The 21814-nt window shown below is 43.6% G+C and overlaps 2 protein-coding genes and 1 long non-coding RNA gene across 18 annotated transcripts in view; 1 reads left to right on the forward strand and 2 right to left on the reverse strand.

Annotated features, from left to right (window-relative positions):
• Positions 1-3660: 3660 nt before the first annotated feature.
• LOC108003017 (box A-binding factor-like) lies at positions 3661-15625 on the reverse strand. 6 transcript variants are annotated; one of them, XM_062080362.1, is made up of 9 exons: positions 12881-15625; positions 10756-10861; positions 9403-9905; positions 8526-9228; positions 7783-8322; positions 7240-7365; positions 5882-6017; positions 5002-5290; positions 3661-4901 (listed from the first exon to the last, which is right to left on the reverse strand). In XM_062080362.1, exons 3-9 carry the CDS (start codon positions 9897-9899, stop codon positions 4808-4810), a joined length of 2385 nt encoding a protein of 794 aa, XP_061936346.1. In that variant the 5' UTR covers positions 9900-9905; positions 10756-10861; positions 12881-15625; the 3' UTR covers positions 3661-4807. The 6 variants fall into 6 exon arrangements, with proteins under 6 accessions (XP_061936346.1, XP_016920548.2, XP_016920552.2 ...); XM_017065059.3 differs by lacking the exon at positions 10756-10861 and having other exon boundaries at positions 15020-15548; XM_017065063.3 differs by lacking the exons at positions 5002-5290; positions 10756-10861 and having other exon boundaries at positions 15020-15458.
• Positions 15626-15763: 138 nt separating this feature from the next.
• On the forward strand, positions 15764-19391 carry LOC133666773 (uncharacterized). The gene is made up of 2 exons (XR_009831406.1): positions 15764-15903; positions 17994-19391. It is a non-coding gene; the product is annotated as an uncharacterized LOC133666773 (long non-coding RNA).
• Positions 16617-21814, reverse strand: part of LOC108003018 (box A-binding factor) — a 33024-nt gene continuing 27826 nt past the window's right edge. For 4 of the 11 annotated variants that reach the window (XM_062080351.1, XM_062080350.1, XM_062080358.1 and 1 more), the window contains 3 exons: positions 20899-21074; positions 18764-19118; positions 16617-18477 (listed from right to left, as the gene is read on the reverse strand). In XM_062080351.1, coding sequence (XP_061936335.1) covers positions 17987-18477; positions 18764-19118; positions 20899-21074 — 1022 coding nt within the window. In that variant the 3' untranslated portion in view covers positions 16617-17986. Of the gene's footprint in view, positions 18478-18763; positions 19119-20210; positions 20297-20898; positions 21075-21814 lie in introns of those variants that run through there. The other 7 variants (XM_062080359.1, XM_062080360.1, XM_062080354.1 and 4 more) reach the window with 4 other exon arrangements.

Raw genomic sequence — 21814 nt, forward strand, 5'->3', positions numbered from 1 at the left:
CGCCCGCGAATTAAAGATCAAGAAAATTTCGTCTTGGAAGAAAGCGAGGTTTGCAAAAGTTTGCAGATCGCTGAAACGAAGAAAGAGTTTTGTCGAAACTAAGCGACCGGTACTGAGAAAGCAAAACGATCTTTCGCTTCGAAAGACGAAAATTATCTCGCCAAACGGGTAAGCAACTGCTTCCAGGAAAGAACAGGCTTACGTCTCCCGATTTTTCTTCTTCCCTTCTTTTTTTCTCCGTCTTCTCAAGCCGCGATCTTCCATGAACAGGTTAAAATCGCGACCAGGCAAATTCTTTCTATCAAGGCAAATTTTTAGAAATCTCTTCGTGTGCACGATTCTCCATATCCATTCGAGACGAAAATTTTTCATAAAAATTGCTCTCGAGAATAAAATTTTTCGCAACGAGTAATTACCGATTTAATGTCCACCGACGAGAAATAATTCTGGAATAATAACTCGCGTGAATCTTAACTTAGCTCGCAGGCTAAGGGTTGATCGTTTCCACTTGGATTCGATTCCAAGTCGCGTCGTAGGTCCGATCGCTCGAATAGAACGGAGGACCGGATTATCTGTTTAGGACGGATAGGATAAAATACGAGTGGTGCAGCGTGCCGTTAAGTAACGACAGAGATAGGCGTGGCGCCGATCGGAAAATTGAAGGGTGCAGCGATATACACGCAACATCCATCGAAAACATGATCATCCTCCTGTATATTCTTCCGTTTCGTCATCCGCCGTTGAGAGACGAGAACTAGGTATGAGAAAGTCAGAAAATTTTTCGCCACAGGAGCAAAAGTAGAAAGATCGCTCATTTCGCCTATCTTTACGCCCGTGATACAAGATTACGTATAATAGATATGATACGATGAAAGATAATAAAATTACGAGTATCCTTATTTTATCTGTTATGTTCACGCCAAATTTCTTCAAATTCTTCTTTCTTCGTCGCTATATTTTAAATATTTCGATACATCTCTTTTTTGTTTCGAGAAAGATTGACTCAATCGGTAACGAAAATACGCGTAAATAGAACCGTCTTTTTATCGACAGATCAGAATTGGGCGCTGAAAAAGTAACTAGTTAAAAAATTTTAAGAACAAAGTTACTTTAAGCAATTGCTCACTGAAATTCTCGAACAAATAATTTATTCGTAGCTATTATACTTGATCCGTCGTTTGATTATCTGCGGTTATCCGACGTATTGAACAATAAACTATCGAAGCAACTTTATTCTTAACCTATTAAAGTACAATCTGTGAATAATTATTAATTCGTCCATCGATACAAATGAGAATTTACATCGATATCATTTTCTTTCCCGTCTCCTCGCCTATCCACGCAGTATCTCGTCTAAATATCTCATATTCCCAGATTCTCTTCGTCCTCGATTCCAACCGATCTTCGTCGCCGGCAATCTCGATCGTTTTTCCGATCTTCGCAGCGATCCTCGCATTTCTCAGAGACAAGGCGAAGCGAGCCTCCGCAGAACGCCTTTCACTCGCGTAGCCGTGATCGCGCGACAATAAATCAACCGACACGCATTAAGCATTAACGCATTTACATATCGACGTTCCACCGCGCACTAAATCACGCTCGATTTGAAAATAATGCGTCCTACGAATTTATAAAGCCGTTTCGGGAAGGAGGGGGGTGATCTCCGCTCCGTGGAATCGACGGCAGGAAGAAGCGACTTCGAAAACGCGAACGAAATTCGCGGGAATCTCGATCGCCTAGGTGAATTGGCCGGCAAAGGGAACGCTCTCTTCTCTAATCTAATCGCCGTTGGTCCGCGTTTCCTCCTCCTCCTCGTCTCGAAACGCGCCCCTCCTCGCCCCTCCTCACTCGTCCCCGTCTCGTCTTGTCCCCCTGGTCCCCCTTTCGCCGTCTTCCTGGAAACCGGGTCGCCGGTACGCGGTTGTTTCCACGCGTGTAGGTACACGTGTACGCACGTACACGTATGCGTTCGTGGGTGCTCAGGATCAGACCGTAGGTTCTGTAATAGCCCTGTGGGCGAACGAGTCGCGTCGCTGAAAAATAAGAAAATTCGACGAGGATCGCGGCGAACCACCGTCCGGTTCTCGGTGCGCGAGCTCTCTCGCGAGATCGGACTCGAGGGACCGATCGACACGCGAGCCAATCGACGCGACGAACGAACAAAAGCCCCGAGCTGTGAGAACATTCTTCTCGATCATCTATCTCTATTCATTAAGTTAACAGGAAAGCCAGTGTTTGATATATAAATGTATCGTACAACACTGTATAGTGTAGTACTTTCAATATGCGGTTATTCGGTAATTGGAAATGATATGGCGAAGGAACGAGATCGTGTATTTTATATATGTATATATATATATATATTCTACGAGGCGAGGAACAAGAGTCCGGCGACGGACGAGAGGAGGTGTAACGAGAGAAGAATGGCCGAGCGAAAAATCGTCGGAGAGAAGAAGGAGAAAATACGAGGCGAGAAAAGAGAAGAAAAGGCGAGAACACGCCGAGACGAGGCTTAACTTACGTCCTGGTGCCTCGGCCGTGAAATATCGCGAACCGCGGCGATCGGGCTAAGCGATGTTCCAGCCCTGGATCGCGCGCGATCTAATTTGTTGCGCTTCCTACGTATTTATGGCGAGCCGTCCCTTCTTAAACTTTCTCGATCGCTTCCTACGGGCCCTCTACTACTCCACTCTCGAATCGTCGACGAGATCGATCTGCGTTCGGATCGATCGGATCGAAGAGGAGAGGAATTTCGTAAACGCTTTAAACTCGAGCTCGAAAGTTTCAAAGTCGAGGTAACGGTGCATGGGTCGCGATAAGGCGCGCACCGGTTGGCGCCACGCCGATAGGGGAACGTCGGGCGCATCCCTTAAATTCCAAGCGATCCGAACGCGCGAGAATCCGAACGATCCCCTTCCTTCGTTTAGAACGGTTCGCGGCTGGCTGGATTTCCGTCTCTGCATCCTTTCGAATATATATTTCGAAATAACAGAAGAGGAGAACGTGAGGACTTTTCTTTTTTCGTCGTGTCGAAGAAGAAGAAATCGTCGATAAACGAAAAATGCGGGCTTGGATCGATGAAAACGTCGCGTTCGATCGGTAAAATGATAAGAGCGTAGTTGAATTCGCAACGCCGATAACGTCGACGTCGACGACGACGACGGCAAAAGTTTCGGTGTTTCTCCGCGCGAGAAGGGATCTCGAGGGCGGCGCCACATTTGCGGCTGACAAAAAGTCCACAGGAGGGGAATAAAAAGGAGGAAAAAAAGGGGGGAAAAAAAAAAAAAAAAAGGAGCTCGACGAGAGCGGCTAACATGGAATAGCCCTTAGCAGGCACGATAGCCACTCTTTAGGCTGATGGACTCACGGCCCCTCGCCTCCCCCCTCGGCCCCATGCCCCCTCCCCCCGGCTGCGGCCTCCTCGTTTGCCGGCCTTCCATTTCGCCTTTCCTCCGCTCGATCGTGCGCCTTCCTTTTGCTCTTGCAGCCTCGATGCCGATCCTCGCCGTTTCGTGGACCGTTCGTCCTCGTCTCGTATCCTTCCTTTCGTTCCTTGCATCGTTCCGAGTACATTTCTTTCAAGGTTTCGAAGTCGTTGCGCGGCGATCCGCTAAACCAGCCACTTTGCAAAAGTGTTCGATCAAAAATCAAACGTTTCCAACATCGTTTCGACTTCTTTTATTCAAGCTTTATATACAAGCTTTTATACATATATATATGTATATATGTATATATGCCTATACAAAACAAGTAGGCAGTTTCGTAACGATCTTACAACGCATTGAATCGATTCGAATTATTTCCTATTTGTGTTATGCGTATCGTCGAATTTGTGTGAATTTCTCAACGGACAATGCGCCAACAAATAAATACTATTTCCTTTTAATTTTTTTTTTAGTGTTCAATTATTTATTATTTATTATCTTGTTTTCGCTTCGCGCGTTACTTACATTATCCTTTGCGAGAATTCGCCTCGCTACACACCTACGTGTACTCGTTTCTTTCACGAATAAGCGATGCATCGTATTTTATATATTACACATATATATTTGTTTGCAAATGTTGCATATGCATCGCGTATATACGTAGGTGTACGCGAAAGGAGACAACTTTGGTCGATACGTCGCCAATTTACAACGAGATGCGCGTAAAATTTTCATAGGATTCGGATATAGGATGAAAACAAAGGTGTACGGAGATGAAAGAGTTAATGAATAAAAAGGTCGAGTATCTTGAGAGATCGATGAACAGTGACAAACATTCGAAGAACATGCTTCATTTTTTTTCTTATAGAGGGCGACATTGTACGATGGAATTGCAACACTATATCCGTCGGTATAATCGCTTGCAGTCGATAAAACGGAATTAATCGATAAAATAGCGCTTATCTTGTGCGTTGGAAATCAAATCTAATCGACATAAATCGCAACCAATTCGATTTCGGTAATTATTTTAAAAATAATACAAATAAATAAAAAGAAATCATGGTCAGAGAAAGAGGAAGATAGGAGCAGGAACAGTAACAATAATAGCTAGTTGATATCGTTTCTCGTTTAGATAATTCGAGATTGCCAGAATCACATTGATTCCCTCTCGATGTGACGAGAAGATATCCAGGCTGAGCGGTGAATTCGACGTTCGTAATTAGCTAAGCAATTTTTGTCGGTAAAAATGTCAGTCAATTTGCAGAATGTTCTTTAGTTACCATTCGAGCAAGAATGGCGCTCGCATTCCATTCATTGTTGGCGCTAATTTTAACATCGGTACACTCGAAAATATTTTTTTACCGCATTTTCTTTCTTTGTCCTCGTTACGTTCTCTCGACATTGATAGCCGTGGTAGTAGTTATAACCGTGAAAATATCGTTATTAGCTTGACTAACGATTGGCTCTAGCGGTGGCACGCTGGAAAATAGAAACGAATTAAAGAGTTATATTGTGAACAATGACATCGTGCAATCAAGATCATGGATTAAAATCGAATCGAACATAATAACACACTTACATAAGGGTAGTTTGTCGATTGAGCGCGGCGGTAGTGGGTAAAGCGAGAGGCGAGTGCGCATGACCCGATTCTCCCGTATTCGGTGTACCTACGAGTGGACGCTCGTCTGATCCTTCGTTCCCTCCCAACGCGTTACCGTTTGCGGTCTCACTCTCGCCCCGGTTCCCTGCATTCGTACCTGTACTAGTAGCTGTCTCGCTCTCGGTCTCTTGTCTCATCTCTGCATTGGTCCCTATCCCGCCCCCATTACCACTACCACCACTCCTATACATATTCAACTGCGAGCTCGCTGGAACGTTAAGAAAAAAAAAAACCAACGGTTCGAATCAAACTGATACTCTTACGTTAGCTTCTTTCCGTTACGTTCTTCTCCCTTCTCACCCTCTTTTCACACGATTCACATTTTCTAAATATGTTTTCACGAACAAGCAGGCAAACATTTTATCTCGATCATAGATTATCGGCATTTAACGCAGGCACGCATGCGCATGAATCGTTTATTTGGAAGCAGTGCTCGTTCGACGGACTTTGCTCCCAATTCGAAACTCTAATTACAAATTTTTACTCAAGGTCGTTGATACTCGTGATTCGAATCGTCGATACCATTTCTGACCCTTAACGCGTTTTGCTTAATTTACGAGAAGAACGTGCGAATCGAAAGAGAAAAAAATAAACGTTTTTTTTAATCGAGCAGAAAAAAAATAAGGGACATAAATAAAGTATACACAAAACTCGAGAAATAATGATTCGTTTAACCCGTAGGTACACCTGTGATCGATCGATTAGAAAGAGCAAAACGATTGATATGATATGGGGGGAAGGGAGGAAGCGAAGGCGAACGAAAAGAAACTAAATGACAAGTTGCTCACCGAAAACTCACCGAGTAAATCAGACTTAATCTCGGTCTTGTGCATGCCACTTGGTCCTGCCAAATTCCCACTTATTCCCGAATTGTTTTTTGGTTTTCTTTTCCTTGTCTGTATTCCCTCTTTCTTCATGCTGAGCGGCCTGTTCACCTGCATAGAAAAAAAAAAAAAAAATAAAACAAAAAACGTTACGACAAACAATGAGTCGATTAATTAAACTCGACGAAACACGATAAATAAAAAAAGAAATGATGGCCATCAGCCATCAACGTTACCGTATCAGCAATCATTACGAAAAAATCATTGATAATGTTGTTCGAGCGATTGGATCGAGGGATCAGCATCAATTAAGGATGCGTCACAATACAATAAACACGATAAGCATCGAATAAAAATTAAAGTTTCGCATGATGTTATTACCGGACAAATTCTAATAAGAAATACGTTGGCACGTCGATAAACAATTACGACAGTCGTTCTTTCGATTTCGTAACGCATGCGCAACTTAACAAGAATCAATCGATATCTAAGATCGATGCACCGTACGATTCTAAATTATGATGTTTCCAAGATGTGTTTGGAACAGAATTATCACAGAAGAGAGCAATCGAGATTACCACGCGAGAAGCATTGCGTAAGAAAGGTAAACGATTACAAACGGTGACCGCGTTTCGTTTTCGATTTTCGATCGAGATTCTACGTTCGACCGATGCACATGAATTCTCCAAGATAATCTCTGCTTACTGAACTCGCATTTCCAATCGAAAAAATTTATTCGTTAATCAAACGGATTAATCTATTGTTTTTTATTACTTTGAAATTGTAAAGATCATGTATCTGATGGATATTTATAAGAAAGAACAAAACATGACGAAAAAAAAAAAACAAAAAGTTAATTCCTGATTATTATATTTATCGTCTTATATTTATTTTTATTCACCTATTTATAAGTACGTGCATAGAATGATAAAAACATTATCTTTTTAATCTCTTTTGCAAAGTTATTTAATAGAGACAATTTTGATTCCGAAATTAATTCACCGTCCACGCGCGAATCAATTCCGTCTTCATCTCGATGTTCAAGCAATTTTTGCTAACGATTCATTTTTCCAAATTGGAGGTGATCGATCGCGGCAATTGTACAAACAGAAAATCGCTTGGAGGAAACTATTAAAAACAATTCGATTCGTCGTCTGATGTGAGATCGCGGGACGATTCAGTGAAATCGCGTTTCGATCGAAAATATGGTTGTCACGAGGCAAGGAAGAACCGAAACACGCACTCGAATTGCCGAAATCCTTAGTCGTTCTCGTTCCGAATTGTCCGTATCGAGTAAAGCTTACATGTGCGATTTACGAATAAACAAACTTACGTTGTGTAATTTGTAGTAGAGACCGCATGCATTACACACTGGCTCGCCGTTGTTATTTCGTCGCCACAGGGTCGTATTGCTCGTCCTGCAATTCGCGCATTGAACACCGGTTCTTCGAACACCCGCCTGGAAAATGAAAGAGAAATATATTTCGTGCGTAATATTCTCGATCGTATGCGCATGAGTATTGCGCATTCAACGACGCGAATTCACAAACACGAAAATGGGAGCGTTCGAGACGTAGAAACTAGAGTAAACAACAATCGCGGTAAGTCTCGACGCGATTGTTTGCTCGGTAACAGATAACGTTGATTCTTTTTTCTATTTTTTCGTGGACAACGCTTGCCAAGAAATGGGAAGAAGAAAGAGCAAAAGAAAAATTAACGAGAAAAAAGAGGGAGCGAGAGAGAGGAAAAGAGACGAAAAGGTAGGAGGTTAAAAAAGAAAGGATGAAGAAAGAAAGATGGCAGATTGAATGAAAAATTCAGGTAAAAAGAAAAAGAACAAGACATGCTCGAGAAAGATATAAAAAATGAAATTTACCGTGGCGACAGCTTGCTTCGGTTTGCCGCATTTAATGGATGATCTATTTATACCGTTTATCTTGTTTGCTGTATAGGCACAATTTTGACACAAGTAATTCCCAGCTTCGTCCCTCCTTAATATATTAGTCAAACTTGTGCAATTATAACACTCTTTAGGATCCGCACTCATGATCGTTCCCTCGAAATTCTCCTCGGTATTGGATAGCGATAGATTGTTAGACCATGAAGACGTAGTGTTTCCAGTTGACACACTGTATACACCGCCAGAATAGAGTATATTAGTATCGCCAACGGAAATTGCCGTTTGGTATCCCTGGACGCAATCGAACGTAGGTGGAGACGGAGTTCCTGCGGTCGACCAATAATCGGCTGAAGGAGTCGCTTTGGCATATGGATACGTACTAGTTCCGCTTCCATACGTCATTTGAGATCCTGGAGATCCTGGTTGTTCGTAATGCAGAGATGCCACTCCACGCGTACTTCCCAACGAAGATGCTAACGTTGGATCACCTTTCATGTACGTGCTCCCTGATTCTACCTGTGAACAAAACGCATGCGCTATAACGTAACAATGGCGTATTGTATACGAAGCTGACAAAGAAAAATTATAGTCTGTACATATAAAAAATTTTATAAATAAAATATTTGTTTTCTGTTTAATCAAAAAGCAATGATTTATTTTATTTTTCATTTTTCGTTGTTTAAACATTGACTGCATACATAAACAATATAACTACTTACCCCAGGAATGCGCGAGGGCAACTGAACTGGTGATGGATACGTCAGAATCACTTGTTCTCCTGGTTTTGTATAAGTATAAGTTGGAGCTTGCTGAAACGTCTCACTACCGGATATATACTGAGGATATTGAATAGCCTGCGTGGGAGGAATCGGTACCGTTTCGAGAGTAGTGTACGTGTTCGATATTTTGATATTGTCGACTGGAATCGCAGCAGCAGCCGCTGCTACTACTGCGGCGTTTGACGTTTCTGGTGTTTCGTACTTGATATTTACTCCTCCAGCGTTCACATATCCTGTGACAAGTTGATGATGATGCTGACCAGTTGATTGTTGAAGTCCAGCATTCGCTCGAATACCGATGTCATTCATTGGCGGAGAATAAGAGGGCGCTGTGGGTGAATCTAGTCGGACGGTAACGGTTGTCCCCGCATGAGAAACTATGGGGGCGCCACCCTCGTACTCCTCGCTAGTTGGAACTAGGACTGGTGAGCCTTGATGATAGGATCTACCGGTTGATCCATTTCCAGCACTGGATTGGTTAGTTTCTCGTGGACTATATCTTTGATGATTGGCTGATTGGACGACTCGCCTTTCCTGCGCTTGAACAGCGATCCCATGGTTCTCTCTTTGCAATTGTTGGCCATCCGCCGGATAAGCGTACATGCGATCCGCATCTGTTCCATCGGATTCTGATGTCTCATACCTTTGAGTGTATCATTTGTACTTATTGCATTATATATCGATAAAGATAAAAAAAAAAAAGAATTAACGTAAACTGTGATGTGAATAATTGCGTATACTCGTATAAAATATATTTTTTGTTTTAAATAATTTATTTTCTCGTCGCTTAATATTCGGATGATCGATTTTCACTTACCTAACAGTCTCTTTCACCGTCAATGTAGACGGATCTACAGCTTCTGCTACGACTCGCACTTCTTGTCCGTTGCTCGTTAAATAAACTATACGTTGCTCTCGAGAACGATCCTGTTGTTGAATTTCCGCCTCGGTGTGAGAAATTTGCACGTAGCTCTGCGAATTCTGTTTGCATGCTTGATCTTGCTGTTGCTCTTCTTGAAACGTGCGCGATCGAGTTTGCTGTCCATGTTCATCCATCGATCGATGATGCTGCTGTTGCCGCTGCGATTGGAGATTATCGGGTGAGTCTGGTTCCGGATCAACCACTGTCTCGGTTATATGACCAGCCGTGGTGATGGTGCGCACGTGCCTTCTCGCTGTGATCACTGTCCGGGGACTCTCGATGGATTGTTCATCTGGATTTGCTCCAACCATGGGCATCCTGGGTGAACCTTCGTCCACGTTGTTTTCCTCCCATTCGCGCTTAATCTCTTGCTTCGTCAACGTCTCCTTCATTGCGATCTGTAACACGTAAGTACACGATCTTTCGACAATCGAAAAAGAATTGTCGTGGATGGAAGAACAGAGAAGGTGGAGCAGAGACCTGTATGGCACGCGACTCGATCGCGTTTCGGCCAGATAACTCAAGTTGGAGGGAGTGCGAGTGCAAAGTGACAATTGTTTCTGTCGGAATCTCGAGGAACGTCGAAGAAAAGAACGGAAGAGAATGGTTCGACACAGGAAGAAGCGGGGAAGGGAGAGGACGGCGCGCCTCGTCCGTCTCGAGAAAAAACCGGCAAACTCGATGTTTACCTGTGACTCGCGTCACACTTCCCTTTGACAATGTCAAGTTTCGACTTCCGGACCGAGCACGCGACCATACTCCACTCACTCTTTTCTTTCAAACCGACGGCAAGCAATCTTTTTACTCCTGACAACACTTATCGCGAGTTCAGTTTCTTCCAGATCTTTTTCTACGAACGAGATTTTTTCACGTGGTAAAAATGTAGAGAATTCCAATTTAGATGCCAATGACCTCGTACGATTCACTGGTTCGTTCGATCACCGAAGTTAAGATGCATTGATCGCAGTTAATATTTGGATAATTTAGAGACACGGTATTGTATCGTTCGTACTTGATCAAATTTTCGATACTATCTGATTTAAATTTTGATGATAAAAATCGTAATTAATTAGAATCTAAATAATTATACCGTTCCAAATAACAAATGATCAATTGGATTTAAAAATTAAAAAAAAATTGTTCGATCTTGAATAAACCCAGATATTGACATAAACAGTCAGCTGATTATCACAGTTAATACACAACAATCAGAAGAAAAAACCCCGAATTTCAACGATCTTTTCCTACCTTCGAAGAATGGCGAGTGAAAAATCCGTTGTGGTCGACGTTCGATCCTGACACGCTGTCCAGCCTGTGATTATCCGACGCGCACTGCACAATCCCCCTTTATAATCTATAATCCAGAAAAATATTCGAAAACTCACTGTGCGTCCGCTCGAAACGAATTTCCTGCGCGGAGGCGAATCACGAGCGAAGCGGCGCCACCGTGCAGAGCAAAAGTTACTACGTTTTTCCCTCTTTTGACGGAAAAACTAAAACGAAAAAGAGAGAAAGAGAGAGAAAGAGAGAGAGAGAGAAAGGAGAGGGAAAAGAATCTCTCTCCAGCTATCGAGTGGAAAAGAGGCAAACGGAGGGGTCCGTTTGTTTGTTCGTCGATAACGAGCGGCCGCTTGCTAGCTCACGAGCGAGATAACAAGCTGTCACGGGGGTGGGGGAGGGAGGGGATCGCGAGAGGTGTCCATGCCTTCCCTTTCGCCCCTTCGTCTACGTTCTCGTCGGCCATCTTCGCCATTTTGTTGCCACGGATTCTCCGTGAGTACTTTACGCTCCGTACTCGGTGTGTATATTCGGTGCTGGTAGGGTAGCAACGGTGTGAATCATTCGCACCCGCTTTTTATCTTCGCTTCTCTCTCTCTCTCTCTCTCTCTCTCTCTTCTTCTTTCTTATTCGTTCTTCGTTGAGGATGAAACGGATCGGATTACGATAGGCTGTTTTTCCTGCCTTGCAATCCTTCGAAGCGAATCTTCGAATTTTTGGCGAGACTCGATCGTCATCGCGAAAATCACACCCATTTTTTATCTTTGCCTCTTTCTCCCCCCTTTCTTCCTTTTTCGAAGAATATTATCCGTGCAGATATCTACACAACGATTTTTAACTATACTGCGCGTATAGGTTAGTGGCTAATTATCGGCCGACTTTCTACATTATGTCTGCATTAACAGATCGTTATTCTCCGACTAATCGATTCATTATAGTTCTCGTTCGTTTCGCAATTTAAGAAATGAAGGAAATATAGAAAATATACGAATCTATTTCGAGAAAAAGAATGGGGGGGAAATGGTCGTAAAACGATCGGTAAACAACGAGTTAATTCGAGCGTTCGAAGCTAATTTTCGTCAAGAAAGTTTTTCGATCGTCGTCCATCGTAGATAATGAACGAGGCCGTTATTACGTCACCGATGCTCGCTCTGATTCATCTTCGCAAACGAAGCGTCATCGTGAAGGTAACGCGAGAAAGTAACCAAGGGGCTCCATCCGCCTAAGATCGGAAACGGGGCAAGGGAAAGACTCTTTGCAAAACCTTTGATCTCCTCGTTCGAATGCGACGTGCTACGTGACGGGAATCATCTTTGATATGGATTAATCGTGATAAAAATCAAAACTGTGACCGATGCTCGTCCCATATGCTCTTCGTTCACCAATCGCGATCGATAAGGCGGCTGAAAAACAATTTCCTTTTTTTCCCCTCGTTTCCCTCGCTCGATCGAAAACCACGATTCCCTCCTCAACCGTTTCGATCGCTAAAAAACCGACAATTTTCCAATTCTCCTTACCTCCCCCCTCCTCATTTTTCCTCAGCTTCGCTCGAAAGCGAGAGAAAACTTCTACCCGATCTCCCTCGTTATTTCGGCCGTCGATGCAGCGAAATTTTCCGCGCGCGTACACCGATCCATCGATCTTCTTCGTCACGTATCTAGGATCGTATCGAAAAAAAACGTATTGTTTATCAAGAGAACGAAGGAAATATAGATTGCTTCGCGGTATATCATTGATAACGGACGATAAGAAAATCGACCAAGTCACGTCCTCTACTCTCTCGAAAACCGATCGATCAAAGAGCAGCCACGTCCACGATCGAGTACGAAAACGAGCGTCCAAGAGGAGTTCTCGCGGCGGAGATCCCGGCGCGAGAATTGGAGAGAATTGCGGGGAGAGCAGCGAGCAGGAAGGAGATGGAGCATCCCCAAAAGACACGCGGATCGACTCGAGCCGCGCGGATGCCTCGCGCGGCCACCGATGGGGGATGTCTTCGTCGAGCCATCGGCGAGAGGTACGCCGTTGTCAAAATAAACGGCACTATCGCGATTTATCTCGTTTCCCATGATAATAAGAGATAAAACTGCATCCTTACATTAGCTAGTATATCAGCTAAAATGATAATTTCAGTCGTCGGGTTCGCCAGGAAGGCGTAGGGCCGTTTCTCTAGTTCCGAGTACTCGCGCTCCAACACCGCGCGGCGCCCCATCCCTCGAGCACGAGCAGAATGATCCGACTCGACCGATCCGCGACTCCGATATCGACTCGAATGCTGGAGAATTACGTGCATCCTAACCCACGCGATCCCCGCGTGAGTGAAACCAAGTGTTGGAGAGGCGACAACCTTCGCGAACAGATTAATCGAGTGAAACGAAAAAAATCACGGAGTGAGTCACCCGATCGGGGGATGAGGCGAAAAGAGGTGTCTCGATTGCTTTTCGATTTTTTCCTTTCTTTCTTTTTTTTTTTTGTGGAATGACCGAAAGGGTTGCGTCAGAATCGCGAACACGGCGAGGCCATTTTCTTTATCAGTAGGAAATTCTTATCGGCGTAAATGAAAATCCCGGATGAGCTGGTATGGGTGCGTGCGTGTCAAGCTAAACACGATATCGGAAAGACAGGCGACGATCACCGTAAGAAATGACATTTTTTTTCTTTTTTTCTTCTTCCTCTTCTCCGTCTTCGAAGCTGCGCACGCGTGAAGGGATGACGCGTGTCCGCGATCCACGCTCGATTACGCAACCCGTTCTTCCCCGAATCCGCGTAATTTTCCATCTCCTCGATTCGGTTCGAGTTAGAATCGGAACACATTTCGAGGCTTTTCGCTAAGAATCTACGTGGAGAATGAGTTTGACTATGGATTTAAACGTCGCGCTCAGCTCTCGAATCGCGAGCACCGCCTTAAAGCTCTTTACGATACGATAACGCGATCCATCGGCCCGATTCTGGTGCGCGCGATCGCGCCTCTTTACAACGCAATTATCGTAATAATTTACAACGCAGGAACATTCTGTGGCTTTCCACGAATAAACAATCCACCTCCTCCGTGTACCGTCGTAGGAAACGATTCACCTTTCCGTAAAACGAAGCCAAGATTTCTTGCAAGAAATTAGGTTGGATTGTAATTTTTCCAGCCGCGGGTTTCTGATAAATACTGCGAATTTTCAAATTTAATTTAACGCGCGAGTCTCCAAGAGCGGAGGGAGGGTTGCACGTTTCGAGGGAAAACGATGAAACGCGATCTGCTCGACCGATTACGCGACTCTCGAGTCCAATAATTAACGCCACGCACGACAAACAGCATTATCGTCATTGCCCGATATTATTCCATTATCTTACCACAGCTATGTGCTTAACGATTAATAAAATATCTGTGCACAGGGGTATCTCTCGTCTGGATATCGTATAGTTTCGCGGTAGACTTCGTCGAGATGGTTGTGGCACGCGACATTTATATATATATGTATATATATGTATATACGTACGTATGTACGTATACGTATGTACGTATATATTGGACGAGACGAAAAGAGTGAACCGCAAAATAATTTGAATTCGTTGAAACGATCGAATCTTGGGGAAAAAAAACAGTCGGGCTTTGCACGAGACGAATAAAACTGATCGAGCCACGAAAAGAGAAGATCGTGGCTCATGGTCCATCCACAAGTGTTGTCGAACGTAAAACACAAGTGTTTCTGTTTCGTTTGTCGTTCGTTCGTCCGTGCACGCGCTACCGAACAACCGAGCTACCATACGTCTTTCCAAATATCGGCTTGCCTTGACTCAACGCGTCGCGCCCTACCTCGTCTTGCCACGACTCGTTTCGTCTCGACACCTCCGTGTCGCGATACAACGCCCCATGCATCGTACCACACCGTCCTTCGTTTCCAATTCTTCCGCTCTTCCTCCTTACACGCTCCCTTCGTCTCCTTTCTCCCCCAAATTGCTCCACCGTCTTACGGACGAACGATGAAACAAATCGGTTCCGTTATTTATACCCTTTTTCTCATCTCGATATCTTATTTTCATATTCCACGCCGTGTATTGTAAACGATAAATTCGCGATATTAAAGAACACTCTCTCCGAGAGACGATAGAACGAATTGGTTGAAAAAGAAGAGAGAGGGAAGAGAAGAAAGAATTCGAACGAGAGGTAAAGAAGAGCGTGAAGAAAGAGCGAGAAAAAAAGTGAACGAATCGAAGCGGGAAAATTGAAAGATGGAGAAATACTTACCGTGGCAGGAGAGCAAGGTGAATCGTTTCGCATCGAACGTGATGATTTCCGTGGGATTCAGGTTTTTTTGGCCGCGATATCGAGCAACGTGAATGCGATTTGTGTCGCGTCGACGGTCGACAATCGACTCGCAGACGCGGTTACGATTCGAGAGCGAAGGTGGCGAGAGAGCGCGGCGCGCGGCTTGACACAGGTGCGCTGCCAAGGTGTGTCGACGGGATTCGGGCCGGCTGCCGCCTGGTAGCGTCGTACCGAAGCTTTTCGATTCGAGTTTAAGGGAGAGAGGGAAAGCACGCGCGACGCGAACGCGAACGCGTTAAATATTGACCGAATACGCGATTAGACGAACGCCAGGCAAACCTGATCGCCTCTTCATCCTCCTGTCAACTTATCGATCGTTTTCGCCTCCCTTTCGCTGCCATCTTGGTCTCGCACGATCCCCCATTTTACACACCTTCGTTGGGAAACGTGCAAATACATTTCAGAGACCCGCTCTTTTTTCCTTTTTTTCTTCTCTTCTTTCTTGAAACGGTCTCTCACGATGAGGAAAAATAAAGAAGAGGAAAGAAGTTGGGAATTTATTACTCTTTACCCTCCTTTTTTCTTGCTCCACGACGGAAAGGTATCGGTTTACATCTAAAGTACGGTGAACAAGTATATACATACGTACGTACATACATATAAATATGTACATATATGTATATATATATATGTATATATATATATAGTACGTACATAGGAAAGAGAAAGAAACAGGGAATGAGCATGCGTCGTGTTATCGTTGAAAACAGCGGGAGAAGAGGGAAGCTCGAGTCAAGAGAAGAGGGTGTCGTCATTGCAGAGCACACACGCGGGATTCCTTCGATAAGACTTGGGACACTCAGGTGAGGAGACACGGTCGTAAGAGCAAAGCTTATTCGAAATTCGAACAATTCGTTTGCGCGTAATGCGATTCTTTGGCGAGTGCAAAAATATCACTCGTGTCTAGCTACTTCCATAATCGAAGCTCCAAAGGTGGGGATGCGCCGATTCGAAATGCGCGCGAAATGCAATGGCTTCCTCGCGCGTTGCACGCTTCGTTTCCCCCTCGATTACGCCAATGAGGGGACGCGACCGCTCGTTCTGTCGTCCCAACCTTTAACCGAGATTAGTCGAGATATCGCGGCCGTTATCGCCGAAAATACACAAGGATGAAGTTTTCCTGCACGTTCACCGACTTCTCTCTGCCAGCTGGTCCGAGCGTCGGTTGCGTGGTTTCTCGTGGCCATGCCCGCGCGCTCACTTCCTTCCTTTTCCTCGCGCTTACAATATTTATTCGCTCGACACTTCTCTCGCCATCGAGGAAGAACCTCTCCCTTTGAATTTGGTGAGTATTTTGACAACGGAAAAGAAAAAAAAATATCGTAAATTTCTTCGTGAACGCTCGGACTCTTAATTCCCCTTCGTATTTTATTCCGTTGGTTCGTTCTCTGTTGGCAAAGATGAAACGAGGTTATAATTTCATATTCCTAGAATAAATAATACGTAATTTACGCAAATTAAGCGTTTCTCATTTTCATTTTATCGCGGCTGGTTCCGTTATAAATCTTCTTCGGTATTTCCGATTTAAATATCCCTTTTTATTTAAAAATTACCGATTCGATACAACACACTTTGAAGATAATAAGAACATGTTGGGCCTTATGCGTAATCCTCGACTCGCTGGACGTGCTCTCTGTCCGCGCAAACGTTTATTGCTGACCACGATCACAATTTTGTTATCGAAAGCGCTTTCGTTCCCGCCGTCCTCGTCATTGTCATCGTCTTTGTCATAGTCATCGTCACCGTTCTTATCGGTAAACGCTATAAAATTATAATGTTATGCATCGTATCGTTTATATAGATCGTAGCATTCGAATGTGTGGAACGACACTGAACAGCGTAGGTCGTTGTAACGCTACAATTAGACCGAAAAAGATAACGATTATTACTAATATTTTCAAGTATTTTCGACTCGAACCGCGCGCACCACATTTCGAATCGAAACTTATCGTTTTTTTTTTTTTTTTTAATAATAATAATATTATTGTCTATTTACAAGTAACGGAAGAATAACAGCGGCGATCGAATATCGTTTGGACAATTTCATTCATCGATCGTCGCTTTAATTGAAACGTGCGCGTAAAAATAAACAACCGAATCTTTCTAAAAACAAGGTTCGCCCCCACGTGTCGTATTTGCTCACGCATGCACACTTTTCAAAACTATTTACAACGAGTTTTTTTTCGCAAAATCATGAATAATCGATACTTAAAAAACCTCTGGTATTATCCTCCCCTTTATCAGTCCCGTTCGTTGAACGTACAGGAGGGTCCAGTCTTTTCATTTCATTTCTTAACAAGGTTCATCCTCGCTACTTTATCCTTATACATACATACATACATACATACATATATATATATATATATATATACATATATATATATATATATGTATGTATATATATATATATATATATATATATATATATATATATATTCACCAATTACATCGTTATTACATTTTTCTGCTTGTCCTCTTATTGTTCGAAGAACAAACGCGTGCGAGAAGAATGACACAAAGAGAAGAAAGAATAAAAGGGAAAAGATTATTACACATATACTCGCGAGTTAACAAGTCAATTGAACGATGGTCGATTAATTTCAAGAATGAAAAAAAAAAAAAAAAAGAGAAAAAAATCGCCACGTTTCTTCTCCTTCTTTCATCTTCCTTCGTACTTCTCTCTTTCAACGCATAATTCGACAACGCTTTGTAAAAAGAAACGCAATGTACAAAAAAGCGCGAAAAAGAAAACGCTCCTCCCTTTTGAAAATCAAAGCGAGCGAAAAATTTCGTTGAAAAAAAAGAGAAATAAACGCGTTCTCTTTCGCGTTTCTTTTCTTTTTTCTTTTTTTATTTTATCTTTCCTTTGTACTTATTCTCCACTCGTTAACAGCGAATTTTTCCATCGACGGACGATTTCAATTTCGTCGTGGACAAAAGTCGGTCTCGCGAGACGACGGACGGTCTGTCTAGATGGCCGTTGTCGAGAATAATTTTAGTGGCCGCCGTGCTTGGCGATGAGTTTCCAAGTGTAACGATGTGCGGGGATGGAAGTTGATGATGATCGGGCGAATGGCTCGCGGATATCATAACGGGAGATCGATTCGCGCACGGTGGCGAGGGGCACTCGACTTTCGGTGAGTGGGTCTCGAGAAGTTGCGGATGTTGATGATGTTGGTGCTGTTGCTGCTGTTGCTGCTGCTGCTGCTGCTGCTGCTGCTGCTGTTGCTGGGAGACGATCATGTCGTAGTACATTCCAGAGGGCGCAGACTGGTAGGAAACGATCTGGGTTGCGGACTGAGGGCTTCCATAAAGGCTGCTTCCATAGCTGACTTGGGGCATTCCGGCGTGGCTCATCCTTAGCTCGCCGTACGTGTCTGTGCAAATGTCGAAACGCAGAGTGAACGTAAAAAACCAAGGCTTGTTGCGTGGATCGAGTTGTTACGGATAGGGCGATAAAATGAAAGATCGTAGACCAGTGGTTCCCAACCTGTGAGTCGCGATCCACAAACAGCCGTTAATTTTCGATTAACGACTTTTCTTTCGAAACGATTGCATTCTTCTCCGTCGCATAAAACTTTATGCGAACAATTATCAAAGTTATTTGAAACGAGAAGGTTCGCAACTCGGAGAAGTTGAGAAATACTGGCCCGGCAGACCTACCGATCCCATTGCAATTCGTACCGGGTTCTAATTTTAAGCTATTGTTGTTGTTGTTATTGTTATTGTTGTTGTTGTTGTTGTTGTTGTTGGCCGTGGTGATGGTCGTGTTGTTATTGCTCACTCCCGCTACATTCCCGGCGATCGGCGTGTCGCTAGACTTCATCCCTCCCTTCGGCTTCCTCTTTCGCGTCTGAATGCTGTCTTTCTTCATAGTGTGAGGCCTGTTCACTCCGTGCAACTTGAAATAAAGGCCGCACGCGTTGCAAACGGGCTCGCCCAAAGTGTTTCGACGCCATAACGACGTCATCGTCGTTTGACAATTACTGCAAGAAGTGCCTACTCGTCTTGAAGCGGACTGCGGACACATGAAATCTCGTTAAAAACCGTGTTTACGATTCTGTTCATACTACGGGCGACGTTTGGACAAAAAATTTGAACAAAATAAGAGGAGGAGCAAGAGGAGGGGGAGGAGGAGGAGGAGGAGAGGTGGTAAAGAGGGAGAGCAACAGAAATGAACAGGTAAAGGAGAAGTGGAAAACGAGCCAAAGTTTTTTTTTGACCCTTTCCCGACAGAGATGATAGAATGGGATGACAGAGGGCGGATCCAATGAAAATAAGCAAAAATAAATAGGAAAATAGGAACAGAGACGGATGAAACAGAGGAAAAAAAGTCTTACGTCTACCGTAACTTATGATCGAATTAAGCTCAAACGTTGACTCGTGCGCAGCGACCGCGACGCGTTCAACGATGTCGCGCTCGCGCGCGCGAGACAACGTGATTGGCTAAAAACTCCCCGCGCGAAATCACGCGAGCCTGTCACTAAACTTGACGAATAAAAAGTCGCCGAGTATCGAGACGAGAAGAAGTTGTTGATTTTTCTCCCGTTTTTTTTCCTTTTTTTTTTCTTTTCTTTTTTTTTTTTCTTTTTCTTTTTTTTTTTTTTTAATCTATATTGTTCTACCAGGCTACGCAAGATTTCGAAACGGAGCACGATTGTACCATGGGCATAGTGGCACCTCGAAGCTATAATTAATTTTCAACCGGTAATCGTTTTCTACTTGCGAGCTACGATGGAAAATAGACGTCGTTTTTCTCTATTTGAATCGTCGAGAAAAATGCATCGAATTTAAGCGGACAATGGAAAAAAGAATAAGCGTACGATGAAAAGTGATCGAAAATAGATCGATGAGACGTGAGTAAAAGTAGTTGTGGCCGGAATAAGAGAAATAAAATAAAATAAGAGGAGAGGAACATTTCAATCTGAGAATAGCGATCGACAGGAACTAATAATGATAATAAAGAAGAGAGAGAGAAAGAGAGAGAGAGAGAGAGAGAGAGAGAGAGAGAGAGAGAGAGAGAGAGAGAGAGAGAGACAGGAAAGATATGCATGAGCGAGCGATTGAGCGAGTGAGTAAATGAGTGAATGTGTTGGGGGATGACACCTACCAAACGCCGGCTCGATTTCTCCTCGAAGGCGCGACGGGTGCCACTATACACACAGAAGCCTTTGTAGAAATCGCCCTGGTCCGCCACTGAAACAGAGACAGGATGCCAAACGTTAAGGGTGCTTCTACTCGTATCGCGTGCGCGCCTAAAATTCGCGCATCGAGTCCTTTTCCTCTTTTTTAAACATCGACACAAATCCGCTGGCATATACGATTCCGGTGTCTGCATACCATCGTCTGTAAATTGCGAAAACAAATGCGGAACGAACGCGAAAATCGCGCGATATCTACCGATCTGTTGTCCCAATGTGCTAAATCACGAATGGCATGGATCACAAGCCCAATTTGGACACGGGCGAATTTCCACATAGGCTCCTGTTGTTCTATATACACGCACGTATCTCTGCGCACGCGCATCTACACTCTCTTCAGACCGATCTTTCTCCCTTCCTTTTTTGTTCATCTTTCTCTCTTTCTTCGTCTCCTTATTGCGGTTGCAACGGACAAGGAGAGAGAATCGTTCCGAGAGAGAGAGAGAAATAGATAGACAAAGAAAAAGAAAGCGGAAAACGGCTTTAACACCAAGCATATGTCCGCGCTTTCGATGAAAATTCGCCGATCATACACGATTGCTTAGTTGTTCCGTTCCTTCCTTCCTTCTTTCCTTATTTTCTTCCTTCCTTCCTTACCAATCGCCGTGGCTGCTTCACCAAAGGTCGATTCATTCCATTCATCTTGTGGTAAAGACCGCACGCGTTGCACAGGTAGTGGCCCGTACCGTCTCGTCGCCATAACGGAGTGGAAATTGCGCCGCAATTTACACACTCACGGCCCTCCGTAAAGTATTCCGCCTCGATGTTGTGCACTGCGCGATTTGTATATTTTCAAAATGGAATCCACATACGCGTGAAAGCGCAAACGATTTTCCCTTTCAAAAAGTAAATCATTGGGAAATATTTCGAAACGGTAGGAATTTCACCACGTGCAAACGTGAAAGCGAAACGAAGAAGAACGGGGTGACGGGAAAAGGAAGGAAAGAGAGAATACGTGAAAGGAAACGACAGGGAGAATAGGATGCAAAAATATACGTGCACGCGTTTTGTTATTTTCGATCGTGAAAACTCGGCGACATTCGAATGCCTGTCGAAAATGGGCATCCAGTGAAAGTGAAAAATGCCTCGAGCAGATCATGCATCATTTCGAAACTATTTCACGCGACAACGCATCGATATGTCACGAACGAACGAATTACCGTCTAATTAGTAATTTTCATTTTGTATCTTTCCAATGCCTTAAGACGATTCTTTACTCAATGGGACGAGCAAACAAAAAACACGCGAACGTGACAAATGAAAATTTTGCAAAAAAAAAAAACTTTCGTGCAATAACATTTAATCGAACAATTTGCAATTTTTTAATTTTATAATTTATAATTTTCTTTCGATTTCACTTTTGAAACATACCTGATATTCGTCGATTCATCGTCGATCAAATGGAAGATGGTACAAAAATAGAAAATCTAACGCAAATTGTGTTCGTATAAAAGAAAGGATACAGGAAACGAAATAATGCACAAAAAAGGATGTAAAGGGATATGGCGTTATC

This window comes from Apis cerana, linkage group LG10 (genome assembly GCF_029169275.1).
Source record: "Apis cerana isolate GH-2021 linkage group LG10, AcerK_1.0, whole genome shotgun sequence".
NCBI classification, from domain to species: domain Eukaryota; kingdom Metazoa; phylum Arthropoda; class Insecta; order Hymenoptera; family Apidae; genus Apis; species Apis cerana.